Source organism: Hylobates moloch, unplaced genomic scaffold (genome assembly GCF_009828535.3).
Source record: "Hylobates moloch isolate HMO894 unplaced genomic scaffold, HMol_V3 SCAFFOLD_19, whole genome shotgun sequence".
In the NCBI taxonomy this organism is placed as follows: Eukaryota; Metazoa; Chordata; class Mammalia; order Primates; family Hylobatidae; genus Hylobates; species Hylobates moloch.
The window spans coordinates 11,805,126-11,828,881 of record NW_026652294.1 but is presented as its reverse complement, the minus strand read 5'-3'; the positions used below and the strand labels follow the sequence as shown (position 1 = coordinate 11,828,881).

General features: G+C 37.9%; 1 protein-coding gene and 1 pseudogene across 9 annotated transcripts in view; one reads left to right on the top strand and one right to left on the bottom strand.

The window, feature by feature from the left end:
• HORMAD2 (HORMA domain containing 2) overlaps positions 1-23,756 on the bottom strand; it is a 96,479-nt gene that overhangs the window by 51,948 nt on the left and 20,775 nt on the right. For 7 of the 9 annotated variants that reach the window (XR_009211224.1, XR_009211225.1, XR_009211226.1 and 4 more), the window contains 7 exons: positions 21,562-21,625; positions 20,637-20,673; positions 13,291-13,311; positions 12,586-12,612; positions 6,086-6,153; positions 3,340-3,497; positions 2,918-3,168 (listed from right to left, as the gene is read on the bottom strand). Coding sequence is in view for 4 of the 9 variants with exons in the window: in XM_058432020.1 (XP_058288003.1) it covers positions 2,918-3,168; positions 3,340-3,497; positions 6,086-6,153; positions 12,586-12,612; positions 13,291-13,311; positions 20,637-20,673; positions 21,562-21,625 (626 nt within the window). In the remaining 5 variants the exon portion in view is untranslated. The remainder of the gene's footprint in view (positions 1-2,917; positions 3,169-3,339; positions 3,498-6,085; positions 6,154-12,585; positions 12,613-13,290; positions 13,312-20,636; positions 20,674-21,561; positions 21,626-23,756) is intronic. The other 2 variants (XR_009211227.1, XR_009211228.1) reach the window with 1 other exon arrangement.
• On the top strand, positions 19,671-19,982 carry LOC116459083 (large ribosomal subunit protein eL36-like; annotated as a pseudogene).

Below are 23,756 nucleotides of genomic sequence, written 5' to 3'. Positions count from 1 at the left end.
AAATATTGCAACATAAATGAGTGAAAAAGAATTATTACTAAGCACATATTTTTTAAACCATTGAGGCAAAGATAAATAATCTGATAGACAAATGCATGAAAGACATGAACAGCTATTTAATATGAGCAAAATCAGATGGCCAAAGAAAAGATGCACAAACACACAAATAATCAGAGAAATACAAATTAACATAATGAGGCATTACCATTTCATATTTAGCAGACTGGCAGGAAACATAAACTCTGACAATAAGTGTTGGCAAGAATGTAGGGCACTCTCCTCCACTGGGGGTAGCGAGTAAGTTGGTACAACTACTTTGGAAAACAGTTTTGCATTACCTAATATAGTTGAAAATACACAAGCCCAGAACTGTTTCATATATTCCGGAGACACTCTTTGACAGGTGTACCAGGAGGTATGTACATGAATGTTTATAACAATTAAAAATGTCTATCAAGAGTAGAATACTCTACAGCAGTGAAAATGAAAGAACAACAACACAATGGCTAAATCTCAACTTTGATGTTCAAGCAAAAGAAAGTTAAAGGAGAATACTCAGAGTATGATTACTTTGATACAAAAATTTAAAACGAGTAGATGTACTCATCCATGGCAAAACTATAAAGAAGAGCAAGGGAAAGGTTATCATGAAGGTCAGGAGAGTGGTTACCTTCAGGGGGCGTGCAATGAGGAAGGGACACATGGTGGCTTCTAAGGGAGTAGCAATGTTCTACATCTTAGCCTAAACGGAGGACATATGGATGTTCTCATTATTCTTTAAACTGCACATATTATTTTTATGTAGTCTATTATATGTATGATATATCTCAAAATAAAATTTTTAAAAGAAATAAAGATTCTACATATGCATACACATGTATGTGTGTGTGTGTGTGTGTGTGTGTCTGTTCCATGTATTCCATGAAGGAAAACAAAAAGGAATCCTTAGTGGGAAAGTGACAGTAACCACTTCACTAGACTTACTAAATTCTCTCATACGTTTGTCTGGCTGAGAGAGGAACTTCAATCAACTAAGTTTACCACAAAGTCCATATAATACATGTAGTTTCAACTAAATGTATGCTTGAAAAGGATTATCACATTTGTTATTTAATCAGTTGAACTATGCGTTCTTAGGTTGTCCTGCTTTCGTTTGATTAAAAAAAGAAAGAAATTCTTAATTAAAAGGTAAAAATCTAACCAGGTGCGGTGTAATCCTAGCACTTTGAGAGGCCAAGGCAGGAGGATCACTGGAGCCCAGGAGTTCAAGATCAATCTGGACAACATAGGGAGACCCTGTCTCTACAAAAAATAAAAAATTAGTTGGGTGTGGTGGCACACACCTATGGTTTCAGCTACGCTGGAGGCTAAGGTGAAAGGATCACTTGGGCCCAGAAGGTCAAGGCTACAGTGAGCTGTGATGAACTACTGCACTCCAGCACTCAAGCCTGGACAACAGAGCGAGACTCTTTCCCTAAATAAATAAATAAATAAATAAATACCTAGCTGAGGCCCAGTGTGGTGTCTCATACCTGTAATCCCAGCACTTTGGGAGGTCAAAGTGAAAGCATCACTTGAGCCCAGGAGTTTGAGACCAGCCCTGGTAACAGTGAGACCCTTGTCTCTACAAAAAATAAAAAATTAGCCAGGTGTGGTGGCATGTGCCTATAGTCCCAGCTACTCGAGAGGCTGAGGTAGGAGGATTCCTTGACAAGTTGAGGCACCAGTGAGCCATGGTTGCACCACTGTACTTCAGCCTGGGCAACAGTGCGAGACCCTGTCTCAAAAATAATAAGAACAAAAGAAAAAAACTAGCTGAAACATTCTTTTCTTAACCTTCATTTTTTTTTACCCTTTCTATGTTAGCTATATGTTCCTTGAGTGAAATTGGAAGAGGAAAATTGCACCAAAATCCAAAGTGATTTTTATGTCTAACATTGAGAAAGCACTAAAAATTTAAAAACAATCTGTTGCTTGTTTGGTTGTATTATTTACATTAATTGAGTTAAAACTAGAACAACTAGAACCTCTTTTCAATGTATTAAACATAATACAGAGTTAAAGAACTAGAAGGAACATTCAGAAGTTACCTAGTACAGTCATCTATCTTTAAATATGACTCAAATTATCTTAAGCAAACAAGTTATCATTCTAATCTTAAAATACCTTCTGAAAAGATCTTATAGCATCCCTTCCTACTGAAAATTTTTTGTCTAACTCAGAACCCTTTTAACACAATGTTGTCATACAGTTAACATTATTACCCAGACAACAGACAGCTAAGGGTGTGGAGTTACCTAGGGCATAATGGGACCCTAGCAAGAATCTAACTCCAAGTCTTTATTGGTGGAAATAGGAGGATAAAGGGATCAGAGACCTGTTTGGCTCCACCGGCTCCAACCCCACCAACCCCCTGACTTTCCCCAGTAAGTTAGCCCCAAAGCTTGTCTTCCTCCACATAACCAGAAGTTGACTATCATTTGTTTTCACTCTGACTCGGGTTTATCCATAAAATTTATCTTCCCCAACTCCTCCCATCTAATTATCTCAGTATCAAGAACTGATTTATACTTCCAATGAGTATGAATAAATACCTAGAATATTTTTCAATCCTAAAAACATGTCATTTACAAATAAAGGAAAGAAAACCTCCAATTTTCTAAATGTATGATATCTTTAATAAAATAAATATATTAGAAAATCTTTTTCCTCCTAGTTATGCACAATTTCATCTGATAAAGTATATTTCCTTTTAGAAGATTAAACTTTTTTAGATTAAAAACTCCTTGATGTCAGAGACTAGTTTTGTTTCAGCTTTTATAGCTGGCACACTCCACGTGCATGCCCTGGGTAGAAACTGAAAAATATCAATTGTGTTTAACTGACACGATAGAAAATCACTAAAGCTTTGCCTTACATGGTCATTGCAGTCTTCTTCCTCATCACAGTCTAGACCTTGATGGGTGATCTCAGTAGTGCTGTTCTCCTGAAACAGACTGTTCTCCAAATCAATCACTTTTGTAGCCTCTGTCATGACTTTTACTTTCATGCTATGAAAGCCAGTGGAGACAAATCCCACTTGCACGTTGATAGGCTCCTTGTCAAACAGCAGGTAGTGTGAATTTACCCCTTCTTTAAAACCGAGGGGTTGGTAATCATGTGGGGTCACTGCGAAATGAAAAGGGCAAAAAGCCATGAAAACTGGGTTTCAATACAAGTCAGATTAATCTTTCACGTGTAGCAACAGACTTCTCTTTCAGATGCTTGCAAAATCCTTCTACTTATATAAAATATTAGCTCAGCACTTCAGAAGGAATTTGCCTAAAGTTCTCTACCTACCTGCATTATAGTAGTGGAGTTTCATAGTAAGTACAACATTATTAGGAAGTGGCTCAAGGTCCTGCATCAGTATATACAATTTACGGATCAGTAGAACACTGGCTTTCTTAATATCTTCATTGTTTGTTCCAGTTTCAAAGCTTGTACTGCTGCTACGACTACATAGAAAAAAAAGCATACTTTTTGATCATATACAATAGTGGCAATCTATCCCAAAAGGAACAAAACTTTTGACTATGTGAGTAAATATAAATTAAACACTAGGACATTTTGAGACTTTTTTAGAATGTAAATTAGGGGAGTGATAGTACTTTTTGCAATGTATATACAAAGAATGTCTTAAGTAGCAAATTCCCTAAAAGCATTTAAAATACGATCTTTTTAAAAATTTGATTTGAAAAAAATCATATACCACAATAGTAAGAACAACGAATTTGGCATTAGGTGACCTGGCATCTAATATCAGCTCTGCTGATAACTAGCTGAATGACCTTGGTGAAGTCATTTAGACACACTCTAGGTCAGTTAGCTCATTTGTGAGATAAGCGTAAAGACATTTCTACAACTCTCAAGCATAGAATCAATCACCAGCTCTGGGCCTTTCTACCATCTGATTATCTTGCAAAAGTATCCCTTCCTCACTCTTGCATTGATTACTACAGTGGCTATGTAACATTTTTCCTGCTTTCCTTCTTGTCTACACAGCAAAATATTCTCCATATCACTGCTGAAATAATATTACTAATAGGAAAATCTGTTCATATCACCTTCTTACTTAGAATTCTTCTATTATATCCATCACTTTTCAATCAAATTCAAAGACAGTGTGTATACAATTCCTTTCACAACCCATCACATCCTCAGCTCCATCCTCATCTGCAGCTATTGCCCAGTTTCCTCTCACTCACAGTATTTGCATATGCTGTTCACTTTGCTTGTACTGTGCTTTTCCACTTCTCTTCCTGACTCTCCTTAATTTATCCTCTAATACCTAGCTCATGTGCAGACTCTTCAAAGCAGTCTTCTCTGATAATACCCTCATCTTATCCTCAGGATAACTATTTGTCCTTCTCTAGACTGTGAGTGGCTATATCTTTCATCTCCACAGTACAGAGTTTGGTGCCCAGCTATTCAATCAACATTTGTTGAATTAATGAATGCATGAACAACTTGGACTAAATTACCTTCCAATTCTAAACTTTGTTCATTTATCTCCAAAGTTTCCTTCCACAATTAGTCTCACATTTGAGTAATTTCCAGGAAGGACCATGACTATAATATATTTACACATGGCTGTGCACATAGTTAGCTCTTAATATGAAAAATAACCCTAAGTAATTGAACTGTTGGATTTTTCCCTAAGTGATCTTTGGAGACAGTGTGAATTCATGAAGCAAACATTTACTAAGTGAATACATTAGCTCCTTTTCCAATTTTGAACAACTTAAAATTCTGCAATCCAGGATTTAACCAATTCAAATGTAGGTAACCAGAATGAAGGGCTATAGGCATATAGCTCATGGGAGCCTCCAGGACACATCAATAAAACCATATTCAGGACTCCCATTTAAACAAATGCCTATATTTCTTCTCTAGGAAATTAATAATATGCATTACCTTCTCTCCTCCTTAGCATGTGAAAGATTTGGCCATTTTTGTTTTACAGCTTACCTCTTGGCATATGTGCCTTCAGAACAAAAGAGTTTAATCTGGCCATCAGTGTATATTTTTGAGTTCTGGAGAGTAAAGGTAACTTTTTATGTGAGAAAATGTGTATGAAAAGTGCTGCTGTGTAAGCTGTAAAGTATCATACAAATGTTAGCTAATAAAAGGTAATATTCTAATTCTCATTTTTGGAACTGATTTTCTCTTCACATTCTAGTGCTGTCTGTAGGTTTTACAAATGGAAGGATAATTAAGGGAGTGAATCTTGGAGAAAAGTCCTCAAGCTCATGGCAAATGATGAGCCAGAGCTAATAGTAGGGAAAATTGAAAATTAGGCCATGTCTCTGATCAGTCATTCCTTTCAGGGGCATCCATCCCCCTTACTCGGATTCCTCTACTATCCAGAGGTTTTCACCATCATCTGTACCTTCCACTACTGTGCCATCTCATCAGCAATACTTAGCTCTCCATCCCTCCTGGCAGGTCTGAATCCAAAAGCTACTGGGAGAAAAATAAATGTTGCTCTTCAATGTCCTTGTGTTTGCTATTTAACCCATTAGTACACCTAAAACTTGGAATTTTCGACTTAATAGGAAACTGCAGTGCTTTCTAATCTTTTCATACAATGACACATAGAAAATGATATTTATATGACATACTGGGGTAAGTAAATGAGAATATTTGTGCATACGGGCAAATAGTACAGGGGTATTATTTACCCTAGGCACAGGCTGGCTATATTGAGTGTGGAAAGGATCGCTATCTAGGCATAGCAGTTGAGAAACTTTGAATTAATGACTAGACAGAGCCTTATGGAGTTATTCAATCAACAGCGTGTAAGCAACCTTATTAATATAATTTCTACCTTTGTGCTGCCCACCATTTTCTCTATTCCCACCAGCTTAATCCATGGATTTCAGGAATGTAAACAATTGTTGCAGCCCCTTTTTATAATAGTGGTTTTCTGTAGGGTTTGTGGGGAAATGTGTAAAGAAGTATAAGGCCTTTCTCTGCCCTCAAGAAGCTTATGTTTACCTCAATCCTATTTACTTCTCATGTTCATTAAGCAGTTAGATTCTACCTGTCAAAATCCATAGTGGCTCCTTCTTTCGTGTATTTGAACTTGAACTGGTACATCTCAGTCACTTTCTACAAAAACCGAAGGAAATAAAGAAAAAAAAAATTTAGAAAAGAAATCCAGAATCTTACCTGATCATAAGTAAGGAACATTTTCACTGTATACCTACTATACTTCCTATATAGCAGTTTGTTTCACAGTATCACATTATTCAAGAGTAATATTTCCATATATAAAGACAACCTAGTTTTTCTCCTCCATGCTAAAAATAAATTAGATGAAAGATACTATTATTACCATTTTAAAGCTGGAAAAACAAAATCACAGAGTCAAATATCTAACCGAACTAGGTAAATCACAGTGGAACCAGTTGAGAAACCATTCATTCATGTAACTAATATTGTATTGAATGTCTACTTTGTGCCAGTCACTGGAGTCACAGTGGTGAACAAGACAGAAAAGGTCCCTGTTTTTCTAGAATATACATGCAATCCAGTAGGGGAAATAGTCAGTAAATAAGTAAACAAATGAAATAAGCTAATTCCGATAGTGTAAGTGCTGTAAGGAAGAAGCAGATGCTGTGATAGAGAGGTACATGAAGGGCACAAGTGGTGCTTTGGTTTGGAAGGGCCAAGGAAGGCCTTGCTAAAGAGGTGAGGTTTGAATTGAGCCTCAAGGGTCAGTTATGTGCAGATCTTGGGGGTGGGGTGCCTCAGGCAGAGGGAACAGCAATGCAAAGGCTCTGAAGTGGGAAGGGATGCCTCTTCTAGGGTCAGAGAGGAGGCCCAGTGGCTGGAAACCAGTGAGCGAGGGGGAGAACCCAGGAAATGAGGTGATAAAGGAGACTATGGGGCCTCGTTGGCTATGGTAAGGGGTTTGGATTTCATTCTAAGTAAGCTAGAAGTCTACAGAAGAGTTTTAAGCAGGAGTGATTTGTATTTTTTAAACATCATCTTGGCTCCTTTAAAAGTGCAGAGGGGAAGAAATTAAAACCATGAGAGCAATTAAGAGTCTACTGCAGTAATTCAGGGAAGACTACAATGGCAACAGGAAAATTAAAAAATATTAGAAAAGGAGCCCTGACCTCTGATATCGAGTCTTGTTTTTTCAGTCCTGCACTGAAAACTAGATACTACTGCTATCTGCTCTCCTCATTGTTAAGAAAACTAGAAATAAAGAGGGACAAATTTCCTCATAAGAGATAGATTCCATTTAAAATAAAATGAATGTCTGGCTGGACACGGTGGCTCACGCCCGTAATCCCAGCATTTTGGGAGACTGAGGCAGGCGGATCACCTGAGGTCAGGAGTTCAAGACCAGTCTGGCCAATGTGGGGAAACCCTGTCTCTACCAAAAATACAAAAATTAGCCGGGTGTGGTGGTGCGCACCTGTAATCCCAGCTACTCAGGTAACTGAGGCAGGAGAATCGCTTGAACCCAGGAAGCAGAGGTTGCAGTGAGCCTAGATTGTTCCTCTGCACTCCAGCCTAGGTGACAGAGCGAGACTCCATCTCAAAAAATAGAATAGAATAGAAAGAAAGAAATAATAAAATAACCTGAAATATAAAAATAAATAAATTAAATTAATAAATAAAATAATTAAATTAAATTTGAAAAATAAATAAATGAAATAAAATAAAATAAACATCTCGTAGTTGAAGCAAATGTTTGGCCCAGATATGTCATACAGTATGTCCACAGAGCTGAAGAAGTACTAATGACAAGTAAACGGTATAAGCTTAAAACAGAACACAAAAAAATGTCCTTTATTCATCTGGTTCAGTATTTGATCCTTGACAAATGTGAGAATGAGGATGTCAGACTGATCAGAAAAAGTCTCAGTGTTTCTGTTACTTTAAGCCTCCCAGCTCTGCTGATCTTAAACCTTAACATGAAACTTAATTACAGGTGATCAGGTCTTGGGAAAATTGGCTCATGATGCTTAAACTCTAAGGAGATTGATTTGTAATGGAGTTAATTTTAAAAGATAAAAGCATTTTCCTAATAAGACAGTCTACTTGAGAAATCAAATCAAGTTCAGAAAACTGTTTGTAAATACAATAGGAGAGACAGATGAGATTAGAGGAGCCTATAGCAACAGGTTCACTCCAGATAGGCGAGATGAACAGAGTCCTCTCTTAGCCAGTGCTGGGTGTAATTGCTCTGCCAAGCAAACAATGCCCATTCTTCCTGCCTGCCCATGTTTCTCAATCAACTATAGCTTTTTAATGCTCTGAGTGATCTTTTGTTTTTTTAAATTGTAACAAGAGTAGGTTGTTTTAGTAGTTGATAATTTTATTTACACTTTATTATTTGATCCCTGAAGCAACTAATAAAAGAGTTATAATTATATTTGTTTTACAGAAGATGCTAATCCTTAATTAACTTCAGTCTGACTCTGGCTTATCTAGGAAGGTATATTTATAGCAGGTACTATTCTTAACACCTCATATAACACTTTTCAGACTAATGTGTTGCCTAATAAAGATGAACCATTGAACTGCTCATCAGTGGTTTCTATGAATCATACTAAATATAGTCACATAGGCCAAAGCAGCAGCAACATATGCAGCCTTTCCTTCTCCCTCCACATTCCAACCCATTGGCAAAACTGTTCAGGTCTATCTCTAAAGCAAATTGCAAGTCCATCTGATACTCATTCTCTGTTCTGCAGCCAAAAGGAGTTTTTGAAAATACAAATCAGACCATGTCACTCATTTTCTTAAAATCCCCCATTAGCTTCTCACCACCCTTAAAATAAAATCCAAAAGTTATCTTGATTTGCAAGGCTCTACTCATCCGTCCCCTGTCTGCCTCTCTGACCTTATCTCTGGCCACTTTCCCTTGCACTCAGCTAAGCTCCAGGCTCATGGCACCTTTTCTATACTCAAACACCCAAGATTCCTTCCTGTCTTAGGGCCTTTGCACAGCTATACTCTGGAACATGCGGTCTCCAGTTAATAATAATATCCAGGCACTGCCCTAAATATTTCACATGAGTTCATCCCCTTGTGTAGCCAACACTCTGAAGTAGACATTATTCTCATTATTGATGAAGCTAGTAAGTGGTAGAACTGCGATTTGACTCCAGTGCCTGTGATGTTAACTATGGTGTTATTTGGCCTGTCACATGTCATTGCCCCTCACAGGCTTGCATGGGCTGACTCCTTCTGGTTATTCATCTCAGCTCAAACAGTAGCCTCTCAGGGATGCCTCCTAGGAACTGCCCAATCTAACACAGCCATCTAATCCCTCCTTCTTCATTCTCCACTTCAGCACTCTCTAGTACATCACCTGTTTAAAAAATTTTATTAATAGCACTATGTCTATCTGAAATTGTTTGTACTAATTTTAATTTATTTATTTATTGTTTATCCTACCTCATAAGAATGTAGGCTTCTAGAGAGCAGGGATCTTGCCTATCCCATTCACCCCTGTGTTTTTATACCTTGAACAATGCTAGGCACATAAAAGGAACCCAATTAATATTTGCTGAACGAATAAATATTTGGCCAAGGTAGAGTTCATGCCTACTTAGGATTTCATCTTACAAGGATTTTTTCCTAAAATAAAGTATCTAAAAGTACATTGTGGCTAGAAACAGGGACCACTTATAGTTAAGTTCATGAAGCAATCTATTAAAAGTGAGTGTTGGCCAAGTGCAGTGGCTCACACCTGTAATCCCAGCACTTTGGGAGGCTGAGGCAAGGGGATCCTTTGAGACCAGCCAGGGCAACATAACCCCACATGTGCAAAAATTTTTAAAAATAACTGGGCATCGTGGCGAACAACTGCAGTCTCAGCTACTCGGGAAGCTGAGGTTGGAGGATCACTTGGGCCTAGAAGGTCAAGGCTGCCATGAGCCAAGATCACACCACTGCACTCCAGCCTGGGTGATGGAGGGAGAGCCTGTCTCTTAACAAAATAAAAATAAAGAGTGTTGATCACCTTCAACAGTAAATAGGCACAAAGGAATAGATAGTGAAACCATAAGATTTATGCCTTCACAATATTCATATATAATAATTCTATATGGTCTTACATGCATTAAGCTGTGTAAATCTTATTTACATTTTGGCTTACATGTTTTACTAATACTTGCTACTCATTTTGTAGTGTGTGCCTATAGAAAAGCTACACTATCACTCTTCACTACTTTAGTACTTAGTTTACTTAGATGCTTAGTTACTTTCGTTGGTCATCTCTTTCATGAGATGGAGCAACCAGAACAAAACTTATAGCACAGAAGTACCACAACTTTGTAGAATGCTGAAAACTCAGTTGGCCTTCTGAACTAGGGACACATACTTGTTTGATTTAAGCAAGAGGTTCTCAATTGTTATACCATGACATACTCTTCACAAGAGTGCTGCAAATTTTAATCCACCTGTCTAGTATATTTTTGCTTCAGGCATATACAAACATTGTTATTGTTTGTGCAATTTTGTTTAGGAAAGGATATACTTCCAGGCATACAACTCAAGAAACATGGCACAATATGAGATGAATGCCAAAGATGATGTTTATGTTAGAATGTTGTTTTGTGAATACATAAGAGAATGAGATCAGGGAGGTAAATAGTTTTATCAGTGACTTGATGCTAAATAGCAATCATAAAATAATGTAACTTGTGAATGCTTTTTAGGTCCTATGAACATTGGTATACCACAGTAGTAGTTACATTGTAATTATTACTGATTTGTTTGGGCTCTTTTGAGTGTTTTAGTATTACCCAATATGCTACTGAATTTTTTAGTAATAAAAAGTATACCATGAACACATAGAGGTTAGGAATCACTACCTACCCATAAGGGGAACACTCTGTAAACATTCAAAATATTTTTTCCTGGGTCATAAATGATAGCTCAAAACTTACCACATAACAAGCTTTTGTTTCCTAACTTCATTATTATATATGCCTGCATTTCTTCCCACTCTGTAGTACTTTTTTTGTAATTAAACTCAATTTGCTTAGCATTTCACTACCCCCAAAAAACACTGGTTTCAAACTAGGACGTTTTCATGCATAAGAAAACATGATAAATACTACACTAAGAAAATGACCAATTTAGTAACTATCTGAAGGTTTTATTTTGGGAAACTTCCCTTCAAACTTACAGCATTGTGGGGAAGCATTTTGAAATGAAACAAGAGACAAAGAAATAAAAGATATAACTAGTTTGGGCATTGAGGAATTGCTACCTACCATATGTAATAGTTTTCTTACCCCTTGCTTAAACAGCTACATGTCATCTTGCAAAGAAAGAATATTAAGAGCTAAAAATGCATAATTTAGTCTAGAATAGCACCAGTTAGGCTAAATACGTAGGCTTAGAGAAGGAAAATTGAAAGTAAAGAAAAAGGAAAGACAAAGAGAGTAAAGTCAGAAGAGAACAGAAAGTTTCTCCCTCCATTTCTGTGCCACAGCCACATTCAAAGTGGCACAAGTAACTATTATGTGTCCAAGACTATGAGACAAGACTCTTGTCCTCAAGAATTCACAGTCTGGGCCAGACATGGTGCGTCATGTCAGTAATCCCAGCACTTTGGGAGGCGGAGGCAGGCGGATCACCTGAGGTCAGGAGTTCAAGACCAGCCTGGCCAACATGGTGAAATCCCATCTCTACTAAAAATATAAAAATTAAAAATATAAAAAATATAAAAATTAGCCGGGCATGGTGGTGCATGCCGGTAGTCCCAGCTACTCAGGAGGCTGAGGCAGGAGAATTGCTAGAAGCCTGGGAGACAGAGCCAGCCTGTGTGACAGAGCGAGACTCCATCTAAAAAAAAAAGAAGAATTCACAATCTGGTTGAGGAGATTAAGTAATCAATATGAATCAATTGAGAGTGTTAAATTGTGGGGTTCTGCTGGAAAAAGAATTTAAAGAAAGAAGTTAGTATAGACCAAATAGCCAAAGAGGTTTACATATAAGATTTGAACATAGTTGGCCTTGAAGATGAGTTGGATTCCCTAAACAGAGGGAAGAAATCTAAAGAGAGAAGTAAAGAGGTAAAGCTCTGAAAATAAAAACGTGAAAAGGAGAATTTAGTTGGCAAAAAAGAAAATTAGAGTTATGCCATATCTCATTTATTTTCCCAAAAGGCCATAAACAGAAAAGATTCATAATCAGTTTAAATAAATAATAAAATGTGGTTTTATATGACTCAGAAAAAAAGTCCATAAAAATTAAATTTAAAAAATTTTTAAGAAAAAAATGTGGTTTTATACATTTATACATTAAGAGACTCTTAATGCCAACAGGTTAGGGAATAGGCTCAGTTCTTCTCAATGCCTTTTTTCCCCAATACCCTTACATAGTTTTTGAAAAATCTCATAATAAGAGATTGGTCAAGTTTAGAGTAAAATATACTGAAAGAGCCCACTATTAGTTCCTCTGCTCATATGGTAGTCTAGTAACATAATCTATAGCCTCAAGTCAGAAAAACATCTTAAAATATAATATATATACACTACCCACCTATACGTTTGTGTGTGTTCTTACCTCAGATCCCATGGGATTTGTGTAAAGCTGTATAAGGGAAAATAAACAGCATTTAATTTCTGGAATTTACTAGATTACTCTTCATGAAATATATTTTTTATATAGAGTTTAATTTGTGTTCTATTAGTTGAGTACAGACATATATTTTAAGCTAGAGATAGGATATGCTTATTTTGTGAATGTAGAGTCTTTAGAATATTCTCTGAACACTGAATAAAAGGAAATTAATAATGAAGCATTCATAATTACCATGACTGAGCTACAAATAAATTCTAAATAATCCATTATGGTTTAAAATTTGTTCAATAAATCATAGATCTAAGACTCTCAGTGGTATCTTCTCATTTTCTATTCTTAACTACGTAAAACATGTTAAACTCAGAGGTATACAAAATTTCCAAAGAGTCTACCAAACTTCAAAAACAAAAAATTTGGAGTCTGTAAAGTAACTAAAAAAATAAAATCCTGAGAGCCAATAAATGAAGCAGATAGTATAGCCTATACATTCTCCCATGTATGTACCAAAGAAATATACAATTCATAATCTTTTATTAAAACTTCTGATAGATCCTATGTTTTTAATTCCAAGACAGATTAAAAAAAATAGTCAGGGAGGAAGGGGGAGAGTACTGTTTTAATGTTTCACTTGCCAAAAGACAATGAAATAGAGACAGAGGCTTGGTCTTTAAATGAGTGTGTACTTACTGTCAATACTGCCATACGTAGCTTCAAGAGAAAGAAAAAAAAAACTATTATTATTACATACTTGCACCTATATTATCATTCTTTTCAATAGACTAATTAAAATATTATTTCAGAGAGGTTCGAAAGATTTGGGTAGGAAAAAAATATCCAGAAGGCTAGAAAAAAAAGGATACAGTCATCCCTCAGTATCTGAGAAGGAATTAGTTCCAGGACTCCCTGTGAATACCAAAATCCATGTGTACTCAAGTACCTCAGGGAGTATATGAAAAGTCAGCCTTCCATATCTGGGTTTCACATCTGCAGATACTGTATTTTCGTTTCTCTTTTTTTTGAGACAGAGTCTCACTCTGTCACCCAGGTTGGAGTGTTGTGGCACGATCTCAGCTCACTGCAACATCTGCCTCCCAGGTTCAAGGGATTCCCCTGCTTCAGCCTCCTGAGTAGCTGGGATTACAGGTGCCCGCCACAATGCCCGGCTAATTTTTGTATTTTCAGTAGAGATGGGGTTTTGCCATGTTGGCTAGGTTGGTCATGAACTCCTGACCTCAAGTGATCCTCCCATCTTGGCCTCCCAAAGTGCTGGAATTACAGGCATGAGCCACTGTGCCCAGCCTGCAGTATTTTCTTTTTTCTTTTTTTTGACAGTCTTGCCCTGTCGCCAGGCTAGAGTACAGTAGTGTGATCTTGGCTCACTGCAACCTCCGCCTCCCGGATTCAAGCGATTCTCCTGCCTCAGCCTCCCAAGTAGCTGGGATTACAGGCATGTGCCACCATGCCCAGCTAATTTTTGCATTTTTAGTAGAGACGGGGTTTCACCATGTTGGCCAGGATGGTCTCGATCTCCTGACCTTGTGATCCACCCGCCTCGGCCTCCCAAAGTGCTGGGATTACAGGCATGAACCACTGCCCTGGCCCCGTCCTGTATTTTCAATCCACTTTTGATTGCAGATATGGAAGCCACAGATACAGAGGGCCAACTGTATTTATTGAAAATAATCCATGTATAAGTGGACCTGTGAAGCTCAAACCCATGTTGTTCAAAGGTCGACTGTACCTTTTTCCGGGAAGGTCAAAATTAATTTTATGCTAAAAGTATATTATATGAGGCCAGGTGCGGTGGCTCACGCCTGTAATCCTAGCACTTTGGGAGGACAAGGTGGGTAGACTGCCTGAGCTCAGGAGTTTGGGACCAGCCTGGGAAACATGGTGAAACCCTGTCTCTACTAAAATACAAAAAATTAGCCAGGCATGGCGGCTTGTGCCTGTAATCCCAGCTACTTGGGAGGCTGAAACAGGAGAATTGCTTGAACCTGAGAGGCAGGGGTTGCAGTGAGCTGAGATCGCACCATTGCACTCCAGCCTGGGCGACAGAGCGAGATTCCATCTCAAAAAAAAAAAAAAAAAGTATATGCTCACAATTTGATAGCAATTTTTTGCATTATAAAGGGGAATTTCCTAGATATCTGAAAACTGATTCTTTCCTATAATTTTTTCTTTTTTTCTCTCCATCTTTGAAAGACTAGCATTTTTTAATTGATATAGTTGTACATATTTTGGGGGTACATGTGATATTTTGATACCTGTATATAATGTGTAATGAGTTCAACTGTATTTTAAATCATTTCTAGATTACTTATAATGCCTAATACCATGTAAATGCGATATAAATACTTGTCACACTGTATTTTTATTTCTATTATTTTTATTGTTGTACTGTTATTTTTTCTAAATATTTTCCAGTTGGTTGAATCTGTGGATGTAGAATGCTCTGATACATGGAGGGCCAACTGTGCTAACTATTCATTCATTCAAGTGAGAGTCCATTATGTACACAGGGCTCTGCTAGAGAGGAGAGGGACACAAAAAAGATAACTATCCCTACCCTCAAAAAGTTATATTCTAGTTCTGGAGGCAAAAGTTATACAAAATAATTCATTATTACTAAATAATTAAATATGCAACAAGTACCTCAAAAAGTGTCCCATTTGAAACTAATCTACTAAAGTAAAAATATCTTATATGTCTATAAAGTCCTTGTCCTCTCTACATATAAACTACTATGAACAGATTATCTCTGCTTGAAAGAGTAACATATAGATAGAGATAGAAATATAATCAAGCCAATGATAATTGTTTTTAAAAACTAGAATATAAATCAGAAAATTTCAGGCCAGGCACAGTGGTTCTTGCCTGTAATCCCAGCACTTTGGGAGCCCAAGGTGGGCAGATCACTTGAACCCAAGAGTTCAAAGCCAGCCTGGGAAATATGGTAAGATGCCATCTCTACAAAAAGTAAATAATTAGCTAGGCATAGTGGTGCACACTTGTGGTCCTAGCTACTTGGGAGGCTGAGGCAGGAGGATTGTTTGAGGCCTTGAAGTTGAGGCTGCAGTGAGCCATGATTGTGCCAATGCACTCCAGCCTAAGCAACAGAGTGAAACCCTATAAGAAAGAAAGAGAGGGCCAGGCGCAGTGGCTCATGTCTGTAATCCCAGCACTTTGGGAGGCTGAGTCCGGCGGATCACAAGGTCAGGAGTTCGAGACCAGCATGGCCGACATGGTGAAACCCCGTCTCTACTAAAAATACAAAAAATTAGCCAGGCGTAGTGGCAGGTGCCTGTAATCCCAGCTACTCGGGAGGCTGAGGCAGGAGAATCACTTGAACCTGGGAGGCAGAGGTTGCAGTGAGACAAGACCACGCCGCTGTACTCCAGCCTGGGCAACAGAGAGAGACTCCAAAAAAAAAGAAGGAAAGAAGGAAGGAAGGAAGGAAGGAAGGAAGGAAGGAAGGAAGGAAGGAAGAAGGAAGAAAGGAAGGGAGGGAGGGAGGGAAGGAAGGAAAGAGAGAAAGGAAGAAAAGGAAGGAAGGAAGGAAGGAAAGAAGGAGGGAGGGTGGGAAAGAGAGAAAGAGAAAAGAAAAAAAAATTTCAGAACCATAATTTCATATCAAAGTACTAAAACTTTACTGCCACTGTGTGGCCATTTTGATTACTGCATATAAACTCATACATTAATTAATTGGTTCATATATTTATGCATTCATTCAAAAATAGACATGGTCCCAATCTCAGGGAACATTCAGACTAACAGGTGAGAACAACATTAAACAACAAAAAAATAGCAAAGATAGCTACATCATTAACATCGTGTTCATTGCTACGAAGAAGCAGCATGGGATGCTATGAGAACATAAAATAAAGGGACCATCTAGGCTAGGGAGAAGGGTGTCAGGGAAGGTCTCCCTAGGGAAGTAAATATTTAAGCCGAGACTTGAAAGATAAATTGGAGTTAGCCAGGCAAGGTGTATGGGGCAGGGGAGAGAAATTTCCAGGCAAAAGGAACAATATATGCAAAGGTAAAAGGAGCTTGGCATGTTCTAGATTCTTTGTGTGGCTTGAACATGGGAACAACAGTGATGCCTTGGACAAGAATATAGGGATCATACAGGCCTTGCAGACCACGTGAAGGACTCTGAACTTTATTTTAAAAGCTGTGGAAAATTTTTAGGCAAAAGAATGACATGATCAGACTTGGGTTTCTGAAAGTATGCAGTGTGGACAGTAGGTTGGAATGGTGAGGAATTGAGAATGGGAATAAGGAAACAAGCTAGGTAGCTATATACAATATAGTCTCTTTTTTCACAGTAATTATCTACAACACTGATATGTGCTTATTTTAAAGAATTCAAGCATAATATAAAGCACAAAATAAGTATAAAAATCACCCAAAATTGAAACCCTATCTCTACTTTAAAAATACAAAAATTAGCAAGGCATGGTGGCACATGCCTGTAGTCCCAGCTACTCAGGAGGCTGAGGCAGAAGAATCGCTTGAACTTGGGAGGCAGAGGTTGCAGTGAGCCGAGATCACGCCACTGCACTACAGCCTGGGCGATAGAGTGAGACTCTAAAAAAAAAAAAACATACAAAATTTCATAACTAGAAATAATCATGCTCTTACAGGGGAACATCTTTCAAGATCTCTAGATACTCAAATTTGATTTTACTCAAACTATTTTCATTTATTTATTTATTTATTTGAGATGAAGTTTCGCTCTGTCGCCCAGGCTGGAGTGCAGTGGCATGATCTCAGCTCACTGCAACCTCTGCCTCCTAGGTTCAAGCAATTCTCCTGCCTCAGCCTCTCGAGTAGCTGGGATTATAGGCACAAGCCACCACACTCAGCTAATTTTTTGTATTTGTAGCAGAGACAGGGTGTCACCATGTTGCCTAGGCTGGTCTCAAACTCCTGGGTTCAAGAGATCCACCCATCTCAGCCTCCCAAAGTGCTGGGATTACAGGTGTGAGCCACTGTGCTCGGCCTCAAACTACTTTTAAAACATATTGTACCAGCTACAAGATCACCTGAGGAAAGTTATAAAAGATTAACAACTGAAAAACAATATAAATACTATTTACTTAAGAGACTAAGTCATCTATCTAAAATTTTGTCTTTTGATCTCTCCAAAACAAGTTATTTTGACTGAGTCAGTCATACAGGTAGTCATTTAGTAAAATAAATTTATCAAACTAGCTAGATACTCTTTGTACATTATACTGCTATTTTAGTACATGTACTACTTATAATTTTTTATTTAAGAAGTGACTCTATTATATTATGACCTCCCTGGGAGTGGAATCACATTTTACTCTCATTATTATCTCATCCAATGCTTAGGCACAATATCTGGCACAGATTAAATAGCCAATGTATAAAGAATGAATGTTTAACACATACATAGTATTTGTTATGTGCCAGGCATTGTTCTAAACATTTTAGATCAGTGGTTTTTCAAATTATGGTCCCTAGACCAGCAGTCAAGAGCATCACTTGTAATTTGTCTGAAATGCAAATTTGTACATCAGAAATTTTGAGGTGAGGCTTGACAACCTGTGTTTTAACAAGTCCTCCAGGTGATTCTGATGCAAGCTAAAGTTTGAGAACCACTGCTTTGGATTATTAACTCATTTAATTATCAAATAACCTTAACAAGTGGATTCTATTATTATCCCCATCTTATATGCAAAGAAACTAAGGTACCAAAAGGTAGGTTACTTGCTAAAGGTCACACAGGTGTTAAGTGACAGAACTGGGATTCTTCAGACCACCTGACTCCAAAACTTGAACTTCTAACTATGTTGTACTGCCCCTCAATGAGGAACAGTCAGAAAATGCTGCTAAATCAATGGATGAAGGGGAAATGAATGAGCACTGTTCAGTATAACAGTGATGGCCTTCTCCCCCTCTCAATCTGTCCAAATATTCAGGGCCTCCAAAGCTCAAAAGCTATTTTCTCTCAAAAGATTTATCTCATGTTTCTCACAGGGTATAGTGGCTCCTTTCCCATACTTCCCATTGCATATGATCATTATCTTTCTTTTGGCATGCATCACTTTCTAATGAGCATTATAGGGGTGATCAAAATATCTCTGATATTTTTACATAAAAATATCAAGTTGATATAAAAAAATCAATATATAGTCTGGGTGCAGTGGTTCATGCCTGTAATCCCAGCATGTTGGGAGGCTGAGTTGGGCAGATCACTTGAGGTCAGGAGTTCGAGAGAAGCCTGGCCAACATGGTGAAACCCCATCTCTACTAAAAATACAAAAATTAGCTGAGTGTGGTGGTGCATGTGTGTAATCTCAGCTACTTAGGAAGCTGAGGCAGGAGCATCACTTGAACCTGGGAGGTGGAAGTTGCAGTGAGCCAAGTTCGCACCACTGCACTCCAGCCTGGGCGACAGAGTAAGACTCTGCCACACACTCACAAAAAAATTAATAAATAAACATGTAAAGCCCAATGTGACATAGATACTGGCCAATCAGAAAGGATGCCAATTTGGCTCTAGAGCTGGGCTCCTGGAAGCAACCCCTGGACTAGATATTAACCCTTTGGTTACTGGATTTTGGAGTGTTCTGGAGAGATCTCAAAAGAGACACTGTAAGGTGATGGGGAGGATATTGATGGGGAGCCACATGAGGTCTCGGAAAAGTAGCTATTTACCATTCAATACAGAAATATTTCAATATTTTAAGAGCAGATACAGCTGAGTCAGTATGTAACAGCTGATCATCAGCCCTGCATATGAATTCACTTATCTTCTGCCATGGTCTATAAGCTCTTTCCCACTTCTGTTTTATCTTTGTATCCCTAGGTCCCTTTGGTCAGTGTTGAATAAATCATAAGTAACAAATGTGCAGTGGAAATAGAAATGTATGAATGTGCTAAATAATCCAGTGTAAGGCTTCTTGACCTCAAGATTTCTTAAAGGAACAGGAATTGAGTAAAAAGAAGACATAGATGGAGAAAATGGGGAAAAGCAGTGGCGGAAATTTCAAATACTTATAGGCCTTGGCTGTCACTGGAGAGCAGCAGCCATGGCTCTGCTTTATCCTACAACCATGGGCCTCAACAAGGGCCACAAGGTGACCAAGAATGTGAGCAAGCCCAGGCCCAGCTGCCATCGCAGGTGCCTGACCAAACACACCAAGTTCATGCGGGATATGATCCGAGAGGTGTGTGGCTTCACCCCGTATGGGCATCCCATGGAGTAGCTCAAGGTCTCCAAGGACAAATGGGCCTTCAAGTTCATCAAGAAAGAGGTGGGAACACACATCCGCACCAAGAGAAAGTAGGAGGAGCTGCGCAACGTCCTGGCCACCGTGAGGAAAGCCGCTGCCAGCGTCTGAGCCCCCTGCCTTGCCCTGCCCTCTGCTCATAATAAAAGCTTCACAGAAAAAAAAAGAAAAAGAGAAATTTCATTTATATACATCTTGTCTCTTCAACTAGGACTAGAGCCTCCATTTTGTACACCCTTCATAGCTGTCTTGGGCAGCATGAAAGATCAGATGCACTTAAAATTTAAGCTGTATTTTTTTTAAAATTTGAGGTACAATACTAGCTATTGTAAGGGAATAGATTATACTTATGAACCAAATATAGTTACCAAAATAACTAAGAATAAAAACCAATTATTCAAGTCCATTTTTTCCTTTCATATCTGCAAATTGAATCACCGCTATTCTAAATATGTTCAATGCACTAAATGCCAGATTCTTGTCTCTCCTGTCCCACATCCTGTGGATCTCTTCCAGTGACTTCAGAGGAAACTCTGTGGTCAAAAAATATGGGTATGCAAAAGAGAAAAATGAGTTTTCTTTCTAATTGATGCAAAGGAGACAACAACAGGACAATAAAGACATAAGATAACAAGAAATTCGTTTATGGATGCAAACGTAGACACTTATACTGTTGAACACAAAAACAAAATAAATGTCTAATTTCTTTTTTTAAGAATAAAAGACAAGCCTTTGATTCCAGTGTAAGTTTAAAAACATTCTTACGTATCTCTTTTCCAAAGCATCAAAACAACCTTGAATCCTGTTAAGAAATAAATGTTTGATGTCAATTGGACCACATGCAAAGTCAAAAAAATTCCAAGTACAGAATTCATTTGCGCTTTTTGCTTTGATGTACGTTAAGTTGATAACCATCTTACCTTTCTCATTTAATCTTTTTTTAAACTTCCAGCAACTTTTAATATGTTGATAGAACTTTATAAGTAATAGCAATTTTGTGGTAGTGAACCAAATTTTTTTGGATCCCATGTTTAGTACACTGACACACATATGATGAATTATCAATTTTTAAAATTTCTGTGGGTACATAGTAGGTGTATATATTTAATATTTTATCACAGTTTTTATTTTTATACAAGTCAATTTTCTTTCAAAAACAAAGCTAAATCAGTGTCTTAAAATTATATTGAATAATTCTTAGAAATTCCTAGAAAATTATTTTTAAAAAGAAAGAGGGAAAGTAGGCCAGGGCAGTGGCTCACGCCTGTAGTCCCAGCACTTTGGGAGGCCAAGGTGGTCGGATCATGAGGTCAAGAGATCGAGACCAGCCTGGCCAACATGGTGAAACCCTGTCTCTACTAAAAATACAAAAATTAGCTGAGCATGGTGGCGTGCACCTGTAGACCCAGCTATCCGGGAGGCTGAGGCAGGAAAATCGCTTGAACCTGGGAGGCAGAGGTTGCAGTGAGCCGAGATCGTGCCACTGCACTCCAGCCTGGGTGACAGAGCAAGACTCCATCTCAAAAAAAAAAAAAAATCAGAAAAAGAAAAAGAAAAAGAAAGAGGGAAAGTAGGAAAGAAGAAAGAAATGGTTTTTTTAAAAATGGTCTTACTAAATGAAGCCTTATGGGTAATTTCAGCCATGATAAAAATAATGTTGTTCAACTTTTATAGAATTTCTATTACTTACCATCTGATAATATGCAGTGACCCAGGACATTTTTTATCTTCTCGGAGGATTTTTAAACTGAGGTCTACAAAAACAGAAACACAGTCTATTTTTATCTACTAAATGACTGCTGTACTGAAATTGTCCATGCTAAAAAGGGTATTTCCTTTAACTATTTTATTTAGTTTTATAGCTTATAAAAACATTTTGGATCTCTAAACATCTACTTTAAAAATAAATCCTATGTTAAGAAGTAGCTTAGTCTCAATTTCGATTACAGTTAGGAGTTTCCCCCTTCTACAATGTAGCACAGCTGAGTTGGCTCCAAAATCAATTTGTGTCCCTTCTTTGCCTCTGTAGAGTTCTAAGTAATTATGAGGTAGTATTGAGACTATCTCCATTGACCAACTTAAAATATACACCTCAATCTCAGTCATTTCCCTGTTATTTCTCTCCTTAAAATATACACCTCAATCTCAGTCATTTCCCTGTTATTTCTCTCCCTCTCAATGAAAAGGAATAAAAATTTCACATGGATTATTCTCAAATATTTATTTTATCTGAAATCTAACTACCTTTTTATACTTAAAAAGAATAGGAATATCATATTAAGAGTTTGGGTTTAGGCCGGGCGCAGTGGCTCACACCTGCAATCCCAGCACTTTGGGAGGCTGAGGCAGGAGGATTGCTTGAGTCCAGGACGTCGAAACCAGCCTGGGCAACCTAGTGAAACCTCACCTCTAAAAAAGATAATTAAAAAAATTATCTGGGCATAGTGGCACATGCCTATAGTCCCAACTACTCAGGAAGCTGAGGCAGGAGGATCACTTGAGCCTGGAAGGTCGAAGCTGTAATCCTGTAATGATCATGCCGCCACACTCCAGCCCGGACAATGAAATGAGACTCTGTCTCAAAATAAATAAATAGAGTTTTGGTTTAAAGTAGTCCAAGATCAATCACTGATTTATGTGTAATTTTGCATAAGCAACTTCCCATTTTCATATTGTTTTCCTATACTAAAATTGATGTTACCTGTATCTCTATTGAGGGATATGAAAATTATCTCATGTTGATAAAACATTCAGAAATTACAAGAGAGTGACACAGGAGTATTAAGCATTTTTATGATGTATATTACTTTAAGAACAAACATTGAAAGGGAGACATATAACTCCCACAATAACTGTCACAAAAAATAAAGCTATAGGGAATGGTATCATTGCCGTTGCCTAGGGTAGTGCCTGACACACAATATGTGCTTATTATCAAAAATATGTCTTTCTCAATTATATGTTCTAGACAAGAGGGGAAACTGCAAATATATGTTAGATATAAACACATTCACTATTACAAGTTTGTATCTCATAGACCAAAAGATGTCATAATACAAATGAGGTTGTCATGATTGCAAATATCATGTTTATGTGCTTATAGCACACATGCATTTTATTGATGCTCTTACATTGCTTAAGATAACCTTTTTTGAGACAGAGTCTCACTGTATCACCCAGGCTGGAATTCAGTGGTGCAATCATGGCTTACTGTAGCCTTAAACCCCCAGGCTCAGATGATCCTCCCACCTCAGCCTCCAGAGTAGCTGGAAATACAGGCACTCACCACCATGGCCAGCTAATTTTTTGTATTTTTTATAGAGACGGGGTTTCACCGTGTTGTTCAGGCTGGTCTTGGACTCCTAGGCTCAAGCAATCTGCCCACCTTGCCTTTCAAAGTGTTATGGTTACATTTTAGATTACAAGCATGAGCCACAATGCCCAACCAAGAGAATTAGACTGAAATGAGGCCAAGGTATATCATTAAATACAGACGTAAGAAATTTAAAATTAGATTTTAAAAAATAACATCTTACAAGGTAACTTGTAGCTCTCTATATTTATTTTCCAAATGACAGTTCCTATTTTAGTGACAAGTCAACAAGATTCACAATCCAGCTTTTTTTTTTTTTTTAATACTTTAAGTTCTGGAATACATGTGCAGAACGTGCAGGTTTGTTCATGTGCCATTGTGGTTTGCTGCACCCATCAACTCGTCGTCTAGGTTTTAAGCCCCACATGCATTAGGTATTTGTCCTAATGCTATTCCTTCCCTTGCCCACCACCCCCCAACAGGCTCCAGTGTGTGATGTTCCCCTTCCTGTTTCCATGTGTTCTCATTGTTCAACTCTCACTTATGAGTGAGAACATGCAGTGTTTGGTTTT